This window comes from Copidosoma floridanum, unplaced genomic scaffold (genome assembly GCF_036245765.1).
Source record: "Copidosoma floridanum isolate Cflo_tuat_1 unplaced genomic scaffold, Cflo_Japanese_pri ptg000013l, whole genome shotgun sequence".
Lineage (NCBI taxonomy): Eukaryota > Metazoa > Arthropoda > Insecta > Hymenoptera > Encyrtidae > Copidosoma > Copidosoma floridanum.
Window position 1 is genome coordinate 29,331,341 of NW_028321890.1, and position 17,739 is coordinate 29,349,079.

Consider the following 17,739-nt stretch of genomic DNA (forward strand, 5'->3'; position numbering starts at 1 on the left):
GCATTGATAATTTTCTGTGAAAAGTAAACTATTTATTAAAATATTTACTTTGCAAAAAGATTTTTAATCAAAATAGCTGCTCCCAAAAATTTTTTTATAAACCTACTGTAAATACTTATTAAAATTCAGTAACTTCTACGTTGGTTGAATAACTCATAAAATAATTTTCATTTTAGTATCAAAAATAAATCTAAATTGTTATATTTAATCTTTAAATTAATTTATAATAAAAAGAAATATTAATTAGCATCAAAGCTCAGCAAAATTTTTTCTTTGATTGGTTAATCCTAAAAGGGAAAAAAAAAATTATTTTGGTGCCTAGCTTTAATTTTTGACAGCCCCTCCTCGATCGAATAAGCCGAGAGTAAATTTTCATTGGTGCACCGAATCCCAGTAATGGTGAAATATAGTTAACTAGGTCAAGCGAGCAAAAAAATCTTACAAATACAAGTATATCGATCGCAACTAAAAAAGCTTCACCATGAGCGCGAAACCCATTTAGTACTAACGAACGACAAATGTTCGGAAGTACGAAAAAAGCCAACGAAAGATAACGATAAAAAAATATACACTCGGTACAAAGTGTAAGAAGTAAAATAATTAAAACTTCTTCGTCGTTGTCCACATTCGCAATCCGAATCGTGACGTCACTGCAAGCTCGTTAGAATCGACGAAGGTAGGGAACGAGAGGTGCTTTACGTCTCTTTTTTATGTTTTCTTCGCCGACCCCATCTTTCTCCCCTCCAAGAATTTTTCTTGCCCATTTCCACGTTCTAATCGTCACGTTTTCTCGGAAATGAAAAAAGTTGCGTAATAACCAAGCGCTGTTTTGGCTCGTACCAGCGCAAGTTCGCGACGAAATTTACGTATAGGTAAACCCAAGGGGTTAGGGAGGGGGGTGAAACTTATAATGGCCCCAACGAGGGAACAAAGGAGAAAAGAAGAGACGAGAATAAGGTATGACATGCAAACAAGGTACGAGGTTAATGAAGGACATTACTTTTGCCGGCTCGGGAAACTTCGATCGATACGTCGTACGTGAAAGCTGTACGAAGAAGTAGCCTATATATCTTTAAAAAAAAGTCGCCGGACGTTTCTCTTGCGTCGACGTATGGAAACAGCGATGGATCAACGTCAAGTGTCGCCTGCAGGCAACTCAGTCACTGTGCGTGTACACAAACGTGCTTTCTTTAAAAAATAAAGCCGCAAACCGGACGAGGGGGTACAATCCGGAGTTTGGCCGCTCCAATTTTTCTTCCCAGCCCCTCGCATTTTTAACTCTCTTATCCTCCCCCGGAGCTCTCGTTTTCTCCCGCAATAAGTAAGGAGAGTCCATATTATCTTCTTTTATCGCGAGCGCTGTAACTCACGACCCCCGCGTCCTAAGCCAATGATCGCGGCCCCCCGAGCCGTAGGTGGCAATTTTCGAGATCTCGTGCAGACACCTCACATGCCTTCGATTTTTTTTTCACGCAGACCTTGAGGGGGAGCAAATTCGCGGGAGACAGCGTTAATGACGCGTGCTTGGAGCTTTTCTCGGTGCGAGTGGGCGGAAAAAATTGATAGCACCGAGTTGGGGAAGGATCAAACCGCTAAGGTACGTGCGTGAATGTGTAGGTTGGAATTTGTGGTTTTTGAAGACAAGATTTTTGGACTTTTTTTTTCCCCTTTTCTAGAAAAACTTTAGATTACACGTGATTTGGTCACACAGGTAAGTTGAAAATCAAATGAGGGTGGCCAAGTAAAGTTTTCAAATTGATTTACTTCGCGTTGAATCCACTACCAAGACAGAATTTCAGTAGCTACCACTTGGAGTTATATGGTACAAAATTTTCTCTTGAATTTCCGGCCTTTCTTGCTGCGATTTTGTAGACATTTTTGCTGCTGCAAACATCTATTACATTAGATTTCTCTTCTTTTTTGTGAAAAATTCCAATATGTAAGTTGATTTGAGTTAAAGACTTGAAAGAAATAACTTTATCGTTTGACTCGGATGGGTTAGTTTCATTTTAAACGTACAGTAATTAATCCGAAATCAACTTAATATTGGGATTCGCAACCTACGTGTTCTCGAAAGCTTTACTGGTCAAGTACACGCGAATATTCGACGTGGAGAGTATCAGCTTGAAAAAAATTACGTGTGGTAATTGGCAGGTCATTGCCATCTTGATAGCCAACCTCTCGAGGTGCGCCCCCAGCCGAAGCTTTTTCTTTATCGAGCATCGGCTCAAGTGTTTTCGAAATAAATTTTTCCGAAGCACTCGACTCGTCTGACAATGGAATAGCTGAGCTTAATGCATCGCCAGCAGCGACAAAATGGAGCCGCTCTCTCTTTCTCACGCTCCCTGGGACTTGGGCTCTTTTCATGTCGCCGGAAGCAGGACACTTTACAAACGAGGTCGAAGTCTCTCGATGAATCTACAAAATAGCCAATAGCTCCTTCTTGGTGGAGGGCGTCGGGGCTTGGGAGAAAGATCGCGCGAAGACTGCTGCGTCGTTTGCGCCTCGGGACACGGGATTAGTGCCCAACTGCCGCGGGAGCATCTTCTTCCGCTTCGTCTTTTTCACCTTTCTTCTTCTTCTCTTTTTTTTTTTTTTTTTTTTTTTTTCTTTTTCTTTTCAGAAAAAATTGACCTCGGTCGTACATTTCTCAATACATACACCTACATTTTTCAATACTTCCGTACTATTTCAATCACACAGCTCAACCAAATACGCTGATGCACTACAGTATCCAGAACAATGGTTGTTTTTCTTTTATTGTCAAATTAAACATTTCAAGACATTATTTCTGCTAATAAGTATGAACTTGGAAAAAAAATTTCATCACGTACTTGACCAACCTTTTCAACAGCGTTTCAATTAAAAAATGCACTTCAGCAAACTACAGCTCGTCTGTATTGACAAACGTAACAGTTTACGAGTCTGTGTGCTGTGCACAAATCCAAAAAAAACCGATGTTCAATCCAAGTGCGTCCCGAAAAAGTGAATAATCATTATTCTTTTACAATCAGACGATTGAAGTAGAAATAGTGCGTAATTGCCCGATAGCCCGAAGAATTACTTGTGAGGCAAAAATATGCAACGTGAGTTACTCGAGTTATTCTCATGGATTAATTTTAATTAAAAGCAGCGAAACCCATTAGTTCTAGGGCAGAGCTGTAATTAGGCGCGCGTATACTACGTTTCCAGGATAAATTTGCCATGCGTGTAAGCAAATATTCGAAAAGCGCTCCTGTAACAGTAGAAAAGGGAAGGTTGAACGGAGCAGGATCAGCTTACACGCAACTTTTCCGAGCTGCTCGTTCGCAAACAGTTTTACGGCAACGTTCGCTCCACCGGTTCGTCCGGTCTCGGACGATGTACCCGTAGTTGTCGAATCCACAGTGCGATGTTCGTGCTATTTTTTCATCCCCAACCATCACCGTCCTTACATTTTCATTTCGAGTGTTCCCGGTCGTAGTTGACAATGTTGTGTTCTCGAGTATTTTCTTGTTGATCTTCGCACATTTTATCGCTCTACAAAAATCCACACCAACTATTTTACACCACAGACCTATCTGTGTAAATTTCGGTTATTTTTTACATTTAAACGTTGAAGTAACAATATCAACTTAACTTGGAAGACGAGTATACTCGATACTTTCGTTAAATATTCGCTCAAAGCTTTCGGAATATCTTTTCCAAGGCACGTCAAGTCGCATCTTTTCAGCGGAAATGACGCCCACGAGACGCTCAATTGGTCATGTGCTCTGGTTTCGAACTGACGTGAGAAGCAAGTTCCGACCACCGAAGAACTGCGTGTGTCTATGCTCCTTCTTACATGCGGTTGACTCGTGAATTTTTTCTTGTCAAACGGCCGTCCGATTGCATCTCCGTCATTCTCTAGTTCGTGAAAATTGGTGTTTACACCGATGCGTTGGCAAAATGTTTCGTGATACGTGAAATAAATCAAATTCATCCTTTTGTTTTTCGTGCAAAAACATTATAATGGCGAATTTTTAATTTTTATAAAAGCCATTTGTTTCTTCATAGCCCTTCTTGACGATGATGCAAAAACCATAAAACAAAGATTTTTCATATACGCGTATAAGATTGGAAAAGATGGAGAATAAAGTGCCCGAGTGTACCGAACGACTCGCGCCTACAAAATCAATACCAATACGAAGTTCCCTCGTACACAGTCGCATATATATGTAATACACATCAAGACCGAAACGGGAGCGTATAACAACAATACCGAGGGAAAAGAGGCTCGTAAGCTCTCGGCGAGCGTTTCCCCTTCAAAACTTACCGAGTTTAAAACCCCCTGAAAACGATGAATAAGGGAATAAACCCCCCTCCAGTCGTCACTCGCGTCGAAACTCACAAAGAAAAGCCGCTCTCTGTTCTGTCTCCCGTGTGCCCTTCGGCATCCAACCGTACCTATTCTACCCCCTCGTACGAAACCTTCAGCTCATAATTGATTTAAAATATCACGCGGTATTTCAACGCAAATCCACAGTAGTCGGCTAATACTTTTCTCTTTCACCGACAGACGTCGCCTTCAATAATTAGCCGAGCCAAAGCCTCTTCTGGTCCCCCTGGCATTCTGTCGCTCCAAAGGCCGACCTTCAAAGTATCATTTTGCCGACACCCCCGTATTACAGGCTTGTTTTCTCAAAGTCTTTGAGAGGATTCTTGCACGACAGTGGAAGCTAAATAGATGAGCGCGTTAACCCAGAGATAAAGCGAGAGTCTAAGTGGGATGAAAGCGTAGTACGATGGAGGCTTTTCCCAATCCCAAAACGGACTATTGAAGACTAAATTTTTTATCAGCTATCACCGACAATGCCTTATGAAGAGTTTATTGGCTCTCGTGGAAAGTGGGTGCAGTTGATAAAGAATATTATTGTCAGTTCACAAGATTAGCTCATCCGGATTTTGTCTCAGGTGGATATTTATCATTCACAAAGTATCACATTCACTTGCTAAATCACTTTGATCGTGATCTATAAGGTTGTCCTCGCTTGATCGGTCATTTATTGGTAGACATATGAATTTGGAAGAGCAAAGCAAGCACAGCGTTACTTCGCTAAAAGTCATAAACAGAGGGATCATTTCCCTTGGAGCTGTGAGAGTGTCATGCCCTGTCCAAATTTAAAGGACCGATGATCCCTGGAGTACGTGTGGAATGAAGTGAAAGAAAGAGCCCACCACCAATAAGCATGTGATGCAAACGTGCACGCGGTCTTTAACCAAATATCTCGGCTCCACTTAGCGACATCGTATAGTCTCGGGGGAGAGAGCGACCACCACCGTACTTCGGGCACCCCTGCGAGGCCTAAAACCCGGTAATTATAACGACGTTATGCGAGCGTGTGCCCGCGAGAGCCGGAAATTAAATCCTCTTTCCGCTCCCCCTCCCGCAAAGTTAGCGCGCAGAGTTGGTCGTCCCTCAAGGACCCGAGGGGCCATATGACAAAATTGTAGGCTCATCCTGCACCATCGCAGCGGTACGATTTTCTCTCTCTCTCTCTCTCTCTGCTGTTGCCGTCGCCTTTTTTATCATAACCTCTCGTTTCGAGCGACATTGTCACTCAAATTTTCCTCTAATTGGCACCGCTCGCAATTTTCTCGGTCTCTTTTCACGTTGTGCCTTTTCCTCTCGTGAAAAAGCGCCACCTAATAAACGCGAATCCTAGGTTTCGAGGATCGAAAGTCCGTACCCCGTCTAGCGTTATTTCTCGAAGTGCGAGTGGTAGTAATCAATTTTCAAATCCTAAGGAATAATCCTGCTGGGTTGCAAACGCGATAGAAATAATGAGTCACGGAAAGCCTCGTCGTTTCCGATTTCCTCGCCTGTGTATGCCGAAATACATATAGTAACCTACTTCCCAAAAGCCGCATTCAATAATCGATGTCCCAGGTACAGTTGGGCGTCACATTTGTGTCCCCGAGTCTCCCTCATTAACAGCGACGTTGTCGAATATACGCCTCGTCACTCCCATTATAATCACCGAGTACGCGTCGCAGGTACGTCTGTCTGCCTCGCTTTTTCTTTTTCCACTTTGCTTCGGGGCAACTATACCATACCTCTGTTTTTCTACTTCTCTTTAATTTCGACGTAAAAACTGAAGATGCCTCGTATCCACACGTACAGCCTCGAGGTATAACTCGTTAAGGAACCAGACGACATGCCTCAACAAAATGAGACCAAGAATCATAAAATTAAGGGAAAAAAAACCCGCAAAATAAAGAAAGTTTTTTTGTTTTTTTTTTTCTCGACGCCTCTTTGGAGCAGCAAGAGCTGCCCGGCCATTAGTTGGTAATTGGCACAACAAAAGCCGCGAAGCGAAACTTTGCTATTGGTGTATATAGTTGCGATCCAGTTAAAGCGGGTAGCCGAGACTTTATGCAATTGAGCCGCCGAAACTCATAACCTATAGTATTTATAGACGCGGTATATAATAGCCGGTCTCCCCACCCCTCCTCTTTTTGTCCGCGCACGTACACCCCCGTGGCGTTTTCGTCGCCAGCTCTCGCACGCGCGTTAATCCATACAAGCGCTTCGTGTATATGTGTGTACGCAACGCTTCCGAGTTCCCGATATTATTATAAAGGGCGCGAGAGATAGCTCGGATAGTGTTTCCGTGATATACGTATTAGGTGCACGAGTACGGGCGCGGGGGCGAGGATGAAATTCCAAAGTTTCGAAAGCTCGGAATATATCGCGTTCGCGAGCTGGTGACAGGAGACAATGGTCCATGGTATTAAGCACGTATACTGTATGGTACATACGCAGTTGTTACATGATCGAGATATGCACGGGAATATGTATAGCTGTATCGTAAAGGTATAGCCGATCAACCGTTAATCGGTTCTACTTTTGGTGAAATAGAATCGGACACGCAATCAAAAGTTCTGTAGGATTTTTCTATTTTTCAAGCAATGATAATAGTTATACTGCGTCGAGTTGAATTCTGAACGCCAATAGAGAGTTTATTTAAAACGTAAAACGGATGGTGTTTGCAACTGAAAGTAAAACTTTATTCACATGTAACATGTGCTTATGATATCCTCTGATGTTACTATTTTTTTTCTCTTTGTTTGTCACAACTTCAAAAGCTTGCACACGCACCTTCTAATCGTGAGGTAGTAAAGGGCAACAAAAAATCATGAAATTAAAAAAAAAAAAGTACCGAAGTAATGTACAGTGACATGTGGGCATTGCACCAACGACGCACAAGACAATCAAGTAAAGTATTGCGAATAGGTATATACCCAATGCGCTTGTGTGTTTCCCGAATTTCTTTGCCAGTGGCGCGCACGTATTTTCCCACCAAAGATGTTCGAACAATCCCAAGTTTTCTCCAAACCCACGCACGTACCCCTCGAGCGTCGGCTCAAGTCTTTGACGTACAACGTAGAGTCAATTTTCTCAAAAACAGCATACCACCCGCACAGAGATCGCCAGCGCAAAGTTTCGCCGAAATACGTGGCAAAAGTAGTTCGCACACCGGTGGAGGTATGACTTTTCGAGCCTCCACCGGCAAAAGAGAAGAGCGTTCACGCGCTCACGTGCTCTCTTACCTCATTTACTTTTCTTTTGCTTGCTCTCCCCTTTCTCCCCCCCCCCGTGCGTTCGTTTCTCGTTAACTTTGTTGACTCAATACACGTGAACACTCCCACGCTTGGTCCATACACTTGTTGAGGCAAATCTCCCGAGTTTGATCGAAAAGTGCCGTGGTGCTGCCATATTCTATGAAAATTAAATTATCCCGAGAGGAAATTTTAAAAAGCTAAACAAAAAATCTTCCCACCCAGTAATCGAGTTCATGTTACGTTGTTCGAATAATCGAGGGCTCTGTTTTTCTTCGGATGTAACGGTGGAACTGTGTTTTTTAACCTTAAACCACGTTTTCGTATTTTGTTCTCGCTCGCTTTTGCGTCTATTGTTGCGACTCGAAATGGATATCACGCTTCGCTTGAAGAACTCAATTTCCCAGATATAGTTCACATAAACGTTTTTTAAATTTTATTTGTCACATCGAATTAAATTCTCGGCATCCCTTTTTTTTTATATGCTCAATTTGAATGGCAAATTATTCGATTTTAATTTTAAGGCTAGCAAAATGTACTTCCTCCACGATGTGTAAAAGCACCTTCAGGGTCGTTCTGTACCGCGCGTTGGAAGGAATTATGGTTAGCAGTTTAGTCTTACATAACTTGCTCCAGACTTGCGAACCTCCGAGGCATTATCAAGATTTACCTACTCGACTTATTATCACGATGAACGTGCATTACTTATTTCTCTTGGAGTTGCTGGAAACTACTTCGGTAGATATATATTATAAACCCTGGAATCATTATTAAATAGAATTTGTGATGAAAGGATTACCACTGTCGCAAAATCAATGGTTTTCAACATGTCGTGCATCAATTACTGCTGGTTCGACACTGTAATTCGGTTAAGCCATTGAAACTAACAAAAACAAATAAAAATACTAAGTAAATAAGGAAAAGGATTCGCAAGAAACTGCTCCAAGGATCCGAGAGAGCAGAGGAAGGAATGAGAAACAGTCGAGGCCAATAACAATGAGGCCTACAGGCACAATAGCTCACCGATCGATCGATCGACCAAAGTAGTGGCGCAACTTGGTTCTCCGGTGCTCGATCCACCACGCAGCTGCAACACGTAAATTGCCTTTGTCTTCGATTTCTCTTTGCTGCTCCTTTGGTCCCTGAAAAGCCAGACCCGATTATCCGCCGCCCAACAACTCGTGCGCCTATATAGTTCGCATGTAATTTGTTACCAAAGAAAAAACAGCTGCACGGGCCAAAGGCGTCCGAGCGCGTCCGAGCGCGCGCGCATGCTTTAGCGTATAGCGTACCCAGCCCCTGCTGTGGTGGCTCAATGTGCGTGTGTTATACTTGTGTACGTTATCGATTGCGTCCTGGGAGCCGAACCTTGTCTGTGTACTAAACTTTTACAACGCTTCTACGAGTCGGGCCGAGCTGGGCAGGGTTTTAATTGATTCGTGCTCGTCGTTGCTTTTTTCCGTTGTTTTTGTTTTCAAGGATGGTTGTTACTTGCCTTTAAACGTTTTTTTCTTTTTCTTTTTTGTTATTTTCAGATAAATACTCGAGGTATAAAAAAGATTTTACATCGAGTTCTTTTAAGCTTAATTAAAACGTAAAATACGTGTCCGAAGATTTCAAGTAGAACGAGTCAGTATGCGGTCAGACGCAGTTTAGTTTTTAAATTCAGGTTGCTTTGAGAGAAAAAAAAATTATAAAAATTACTACAATGGAATTGTTGTTTCGTACTAGACTTGTCATAAAAAAAAGATTTTACATCGAGTTCTTTTAAGCTTAATTAAAACGTAAAATACGTGTCCGAAGATTTCAAGTAGAACGAGTCAGTATGCGGTCAGACGCAGTTTAGTTTTTAAATTCAGGTTGCTTTGAGAGAAAAAAAAATTATAAAAATTACTACAATGGAATTGTTGTTTCGTACTAGACTTGTCATAAAAAAAAGAATTTACATCGAGTTCTTTAAGCTTAATTAAAACGTAAAATACGTATCCGAAGATTTCAAGTAGAACGAGTCAGTATGCGGTCAGACGCAGTTTAGTTTTTAAATTTAGGTTGCTTTGAGAGAAAAAAAAATTATACAAATTACTACGATGGAATTGCTATTTAGTACTGGACTTGTTAGGATTTTGACACTGGTTTTTACTCTTTGTACGATAATTTTTACTGTTAAAAACAGAGTAGTTTTTATTTTAAGTACAGTAGAAATTACTGTCCGGAATGGCGAAAATTCGACAACCAACAGTAAAAAGTCCTTAAACGACAGAAAGATACTAAATTATCATTCTAGCACTTTCAATTGTACAACTTTTTTTATGATAGTTGCAATCCACATCATATACGACATTTAATCAACAGATATTCAATTGCGCATAATTGAGGTGGTAGTCGAGGTGGTTAAAAATATAAAAAAAACTTGACTTGCATTTCTTCCTATAGTGAAGCGAGTGAGTATTTTATTACAATAAGGCGAACGAAGCCATTTTTCGATCCTGACGTGGTAACGTTCGATAACTTTTTTCCATGCAACGGCACGCAGTAGAGAGTTATACGTACATTACAAGAACAGCGCTCAATCTCTATCACGAACACGCGTGGTCTTGCCTCGTTTTTCATGTCCTCGTTTGTTTTGCTCGTCTCGCGTACATTGTTTCTATTTCAGTGCCCGTTGTAAACGTGCTATTTTGTTTTTCCACTTTTGTTTGGAAAATTGTTTCAGCTCGAAATGAACAAAAAATGGATGTGAAATGCATTTCAATTTTAAAGGTTGTAAAAAGAGGACCGGACAACGCTATACAAGTGCTCCGTTTGACATCCGGTAATGAAAGTTTATTATTGTATTGGTGAAATAGAAAAAGCTACTATCGTATCGTAAATTTGCACGATTTTGTTAAACCCAGAATTTGAAGCGGACTAAACAAATCTTTCTACGCACCAGTAAACGAAAAAGCACAAAAGTTCATTCAATCATAAATTCTAAAAAAAAGTACCTGAAAAATTAATTACTTGTCTTTTTCAACATAGTGATATTGTTGTGAAATTAAAATTTGAAGCGGCAATGGGTTTCAAACTGATTTAAAATTGTAATAAATGCACCGAGGACACAACATCGAGACGTGAAATACTTTACGTGCAAAGTTAAAAAAAAAGAGTCGTTAAAAAGAAAAACATGGACTTTGATGATTCTCTAACCAATACGCCAACCTTTGCGACGCTTTTTATCAGCCAACCCCGGAACAACAAAAAGATCGACTACCGAGCGAATCCAAGGGGACAAACAGTCTTTCCCCAGCACGAGCCGTGCAACGAGATTGAAACTCAATAGAACGGACGAGTGCAGCCCGCGCAAAAACATTCGTCACGTTGGTGTACACACGCGGGCACTCGACACGCGGAGCCAAACGCAATTCGTCTAAAACTATTTGCCAGTGGACGCGCGCGAATCGCATTATCCGACAGGCGGTAACCGCCAACAGGACCACCAGTGGAAATAAAAATGCGGCTCAGAATTTAATAAACACGTGCGACGCCGATTTCCGTGTGCAGGGACGCGTCGTCGTGCGGTCGGCACCACCTACGCTGGAAATCCGCCGCTGTGCAGGCTGGGATACAGGTGTGTGCGGGCGCGGCGAGGCTTTCCGATCGATTCGACGCTTGACGAGCCGTCAATGTAATTCGACCGAACGAGCGGGCGAGCGACGACTGTACCGCACGCAGTTGCAGCATCTCTTATTTATACACCTTGACGGACCGGAAAAAAAAAAAAAAAAAAAAAAAAAAATGTGGGACTCGTCGGTGATGGAAAATAACGTTTTGCGGACTTTGATTGGTTCTCTGTTCCGTGAGCCTGTCCTTGTTAACTTGTTTTTCGACTCTTTTTTTCCTCTTTTCGGAAAGACGAAGAGATGAAATGGCCCGTGGATCCCATCAAACGTACACTTTTATTTGTGCTTTTCAGTTTCGTAAAAACCGAACTTTTTTACGTTATAGTTGAGCGGTACGATGAAACATTTATTTCCATACCCGTGTATGATGTCGTGTACACGCGATGGAGAAGAATTTGAGTTGGAAATGCGTGTAATGTGATTCCTCGGATGGCATTAAAGAAAAATATTGCGTACGAAAAAAAAGGGGGGGAACAGAGATTGAGAAAATATGTTGTCTCGGCGAATTTACATAAAATGCTTGTATCAGCGTGGAAAGAGATTTGCCCGTATTATCTTGAAAACGTATTTTTACTTTATGCAAATGTTTAAAGTAAACAGGTTTCAGACGTGTTTTACACTTGAGTGTAAAAAGAGATCATTTGCATTAAAAATTGTTCAAATGCAGCATAACAGTTATCGTTGAAATAAAGGTTAAATATACGTGTGCAGTATAAAATGAAGTAATAAAATTCATAATTTAATTATTAAATGTATATAATATTGTGCAAGGAAATCAAGTTCAAAGATGAAGACTTGATATAAGGTTTATTAGTTATAACAAATCTTAAAAGAATCTATGGACTTTATAAATTTATGCCTATAGTTTCAAACCAAAAATAGATATCTTAATATTAATACGTATGATTCAATCAACGTTATCTATTGTTACTACAAAAACAAATAAACACAATAGAGTGCACTTAATACTATTTAATTTTATAACCTTTACTAAATGCAATGAAAATACAAAATGTAAGATTTGAGTTTATTTTTTCTACGTGAAATAGAATACGATGAATAAGTATAAAAAATTCACATCATTTATTTTATAGATTCACTAAGGAATATTATAAATTTTTTCTTATGTTAGCTTAAATTTATTCATTAGAGAATTATCGAAATTAACAATTTATATCAAGTTTTAATGTTTTAACTTGATTTTTTCCACACACATCATGGTACTACGTTAACCCGCTCATTTTTATAATGGACTTTGCGTAAACCATAATATATGTTATGAGGTTGTAGATTATTTTACGTAAACTTTATATCGATGAAAATTTTATATACACTGGATGTCATTATTTTCACATTATCTCCCATTTAATAATTCAGAATACTCGTTGCTGTAGTGGAACCAAACTAATTTTGAGCGAATTGGTTACTGCCTCAGTACACATCCAGTTTATCGATAAATATGGGTAATATTATGTAAATGATCAGAGGACTTATCGTTCTAATTTATCAGATATTAATGACATTATAATTTTGATGACCAAATTAGAGCAAAAACAAGATTAATATATGCTAATTACAAGCCGCGGGAAGATTTACCGAATACAATTTTAGATGAACCTTGCAAAATCTGTATAGATTATTATAATAAGCGCTATAACATCAGCAACACGTTATACCCTACTAAATAATGACACTGCAATAATAGTCAACTAAAATTTCTTATAAAAAAAAATTATGCAAAAACAAAACCTACAAAGACACGTATTATTTCCAACTCATACCACCACAGACCGAAAATAGAATCTCAAGCGTGCACCGAGCGACATCATAAAAAGCTCGTCAACCGGAAAATCAATCGCACGCGCATTAGCCGCAGTTTCGTTCCAACGAGCTTTTACAACACGACGACCGTGTATGGCAAATGATACCCCCACGTGACGCGAATCATATCCTCTAACCCCCCTCCCGCTCTTTACTTCGCACAATTTAAAAATCCCACCATACCATCCGTATGTTGTATACGCATTCACAAGCACCCTCCGTGAGTATGTGTGTACACGATAAACCTGTATACACACGCGCGCAAGCGGAACTGTTTTTAGCTCTTGGGGCGAGATCCGCTGGACGGCACATCATCGCGGCTATCGATCGGCCCGTACGACCTGCCTCGATTCACGTTTCTTTGAGTGCGTTTTTTCTCTCGTATCCGCTTGACTTTTTTCTTTCTTTTTTTATTTCCTTTCCAAGCCAAGCGAGCGAGAATAGTGGGGGCTGCCCGTAGAGTGAGACAAACTGGTAAGCCACGTGGTAAAACACAACACGAACAGAGGAGAGTCGAGGGAGTGTTATCGAGAAGAGTTACATTAGCGTATATACATATATTATACGCGCGTGCGTGAGGGTGGCTTTTTTTTCACAGCGGACTGACGAAGGTTAGAAGGGTCGTTCTTTTGTTTTTCCTCGATGGTTGTAGGATTGGCGGTGACGATGATGGGTGTGTTATGTACGAGGCGCAATGGCATATGCATGGGTTTCTCCGAAGGTGATGGATGTCCTTGGAAAAAATAATAATCATCGCGTGCTTCTAATGTATGTACGCGATTTGGTCCTCGAGGGGATGAAAGTTTGGGTGTGTGTCTGATCACCGTGTACCGTATATATACAAAAGTGGTATGTATTATTCATCATCGCCGTTCAGTGGTGAATAAGTATTCATTTGCGGGAAGGAAAAAACAGTTTTTCACGACGGAGCGTGCAAACGTAATATTATTCCAAACGAGTTTGGCAATAATTTTTCAATCGCAAGGACTCCCGAAACTCCACGAACACGATTGTAAAGAGAGAGAGAAAAAAAAAAAAAAAATTAATTTTATACCTACTCGTCCTTGAACCAGCCTCGTCCGAGCAGAAAGGGCGAGCTCGCCGTGTACATGCGGCTGGTCCTCGAAACACGATGATTAATTATTATACGAGTTGTTGGTCGGTACGTGCTCTCCCTCGAAAAAGCTGGTATAATTGAAAATAAAGAGATTAAAAAGCAAAGTGTGCGACGAGGGACGTCGAAGCTTGTACATTGTATACATATACACCTATACCCACTCATCCCTCGGTTCAAGAGTATACACGTGTGTGTATGTAGAAGAAGGACTTCGAAATCCACGTGTATATATATTATACACTCACTCATATCTACCGGTACAAGAGAGTAGGTAGTACGAGTATACATTGAAGCGGGAAGGGTCGAACGAACGAACTTGAAAGCAGCCCATTAATTTGCCCCATCTCCCTCTCTATCCCCCATTTCCCTCGGCACAGCGTTTAAGCACGCCCTGCTCGAGAGTCCTCCCGCCCCCCTTTGTATAATACGACCGCAGACGCGATTCATCCTTTTCTCTCCGTTACGTTACATCAGAACCCTCCTCCTTTTGCTCCCGACTGCGCATCGGCAAAAAAGCCGGAATCAATAATAACAGATAGGAGGACGAGGGAAATTAAATTAAATTTTTCATCGGCACTCTCGACCCGTAATCTCCAGGGGAGGGGGGAGGGAAATGCCAGCGCCGAGGAGGAGACACCGGCTGGAGCTAACGCGTTCCATTTCATTGACACGCGACGTCTGCCAGACGGCAGTCTGTATCTGTACCGCCACCGTCGTTTTCTGCCGTCTCTGTTTGTATCGACCGAAATATACCCGCTCCTTTCGCCCGACCCACTTTTCGTGCCCACGCGCCCATATTTTTTGCCCCTGCCGTCCTTTGATCGCTTTATTTTCGGAACGGAATCGACTGACTGGAGAGTGACGTTTGGTCCTATGTGTACGTTATTTTTTTTTTCACCACGTGTGTGTATGTGCATTTGGCACTAAGGGAGGAGAGATCACTGAGTTCGGTATTGGTTTCCGAGTCAAATGTGACAGGGAGAGCAAAGTTTGAGCTCTGGATGACTTGTATATGTTTATTTAATGTACCCATCGCTCGACAATTTTGGGTGGCACAGACGAGTTTTATACTTACTCGGCGACTTTGAAAGGGAATAACTCGACCCACCGCACCTAAACGCAAACTCTCGGAGGTGTGCTTGTTGTGTCCAAAGCGATGGGAAGTTTTACAAAGTTTAAAACCGATTAGCGGATAAATAAGACGATGGAAATACAGCGTTTGCCAATTAAGCGTAATTTAAGAGTATTACTTTGGAATTTGCTTGGAACGGTGCAACCGTGTCTGTAAAGCGACGACTCCCCGAATACGCGTCCGAAATTGGACAAACGAGCTGGCAAAACTCGATGGAAACTTGTCTAAAGGTAGACGGACGCTAACGAAAAATAAAATGGTATACCTGTGAAGGCTACGTTTTCGTAGTTGGGATCCAAGGACGTTGGATTAAACAAAGTTTTTCTTACTTCTGAAGGAATGGCTATCCTTGGCTATTTTGAGGTCCATGACGTAGGAGGAAATTTTCGAAATTCTCAAACTGAAAAACAAACAACGCATCATCTAGTTGTTTTAATTGTCCAGAAATGGGATCGGATGATGCGTTGTTTCGTTCAGGTTACAACCTGTTCAAACATATCAGACCAGAGTATACCAAATTGATAGGCATTCGTGTTAAGCGATCCATCGAACGATGCCAAACATTATTCAACACCTAGATGTACAAGCTGGTCACGTTTAAGGGACAAAATTCACGAAAATCAGAAAAACAGAGCATATCAATTCCAGGAAGAAAAATAACGCTTTCATCCCTTTTCTCGTTTCAGGGTCTGTTCTCGAGGATCACGTTTCGGGAGCCACTGTTCGTCGGTGGCCCAGGCAACACGAGCGGCCTCGAGCGGCTGCCAGTGCGCGCAGGGTTCCGCGGCTGCGTGAGGAATCTAGAGATCAATGGCCACCGCTACCATTTCCCGTTGGCACCTCAAGGCGATGCCCTCAACGGCTTCGATGTCGGTGGGTATTATAGAGCCATGTGTGGCTAGGGTGACTTGTATATTGTTGTTAGAACGTTGACTTAACAAATTTGCTGAAACAACTAATTACGTTTGCGCTGAGGGTTAATAAGTTGATTGGTTCTTAAGGGAGGAATTTTCTGTTATTTTTTGAATTTCAGAAAAAATTAGTACAGTTCACGTATGACGGTACATGATGCGTTAGCAATGACATTTTTTGTTGACAATAGTACATTTTTAATATTTTATAGGGTATTACATCGTTAAAAATGTTGTTGAAATGTTAATCAAATATTTCGTGCGATTTTTTTTTTTTTTTTAGCAACCGTTTAACTTCTCTGAACAAAGAAAAAGCTTTAGAAATAACGATGGGCTACATTCTGGAAAATTACTGAATTTCAAGGCAATTAAAAGGAAAATTTAGTGCCTTCGCTGTGGCTCGGCTGGTCTTTTAATTATCTGAAAAAGACAAGAATAACCGCAGCTGAGTAAATTTTCTAATTATGCCCGGCAGATGGTCGGTTAACCCAGTATCTGGCTGGCTGGGTCTATTAAATCGACAAGCCCGAGCTTTTTTTGAAATTTCGACAATCACACCGTCTGATGTTACTGCTAAAGTGAACTATGAAATCCCAGAAAATCCGTTTGAGGTATGAAATAAAAAAAAGGGTAAAAAATTTACAAACATCAGGTAATACTATACCCTTCTTCCCCGTCACGAGGGTATGAAAAAAAAAAAAAAAAAAAAAAAAAAAAAAAGTAGCGCCCTGGAGTAGGCAATTCTTTTAAACCGAGAACATTTCGTAATCAAGGAACCCCCCGGCGTGACACTCAACATCGTATAGCCAGGGGAATCTCGTTAAGAGGGGCGTCATTCACGTCAGCCGGGGCCGAGCTTACAACAATAATGTGGCGCGCGGGCTTCGCGAGAAGATGAAGACGAAAGAGCGAACAGGCGATTAAAATAGCCAGAGCGAGGCCACGTTGCCGAGCAGCAGCCTCCCCTTGTCCGCGAAAAGAAGGGTGGAGGCGGAAATTAGTACTTGGCCCCGGGTAAAGGAGGCGAATGTACTTGCTCTCGCCTCATTTTTCTTCCCACTCCGCCCCCACCCCCTTTTTACCTCGGTCTCGCTATTTTCGGGGCTCAAAAAGGGGGCCAAGCTCGTAAAGAGACAAAAACAGAGGAGGAGAAAAATACCAGCTGTCGAAGTTATAAGTGCGAAATAATTGCACGAGAGGTAGGAACAATAAGCGCGAATCAAAGCGGAAGAAGCACTGCAACGAGCGCAGAGAGTACAGCCTTTGTACCACTCGCACGTCCCTCCCCCGAACACGTGTGCAGCGTGGAATCGAATGTCGACTCTTTTTTCTTTCATCCCCTTGTGCTTGTTTTTTTTTTTTTTTTTCCTTTTTTTTCCGCGCTCGCCTGTACAGTGACAGGACTTTTTCAGACTCTTCTGTTTGCCCTTGTCGTTGGGTGACGGATGTATTATCTCTTGAATGCTGTTTCACGCGCAATTTTCTTTTTTCTCTTCCTTTTGCGGGAAACCGCTTCTT

At 41.5% G+C, this 17,739-nt stretch overlaps 1 protein-coding gene across 1 annotated transcript in view; it reads left to right on the top strand.

The window, feature by feature from the left end:
* Window positions 1-17,739, top strand: part of LOC106640715 (pikachurin) — a 131,848-nt gene that overhangs the window by 103,442 nt on the left and 10,667 nt on the right. The window contains exon 7 of the mRNA XM_023390881.2: window positions 15,997-16,183. Coding sequence (XP_023246649.2) covers window positions 15,997-16,183 — 187 coding nt within the window. The remainder of the gene's footprint in view (window positions 1-15,996; window positions 16,184-17,739) is intronic.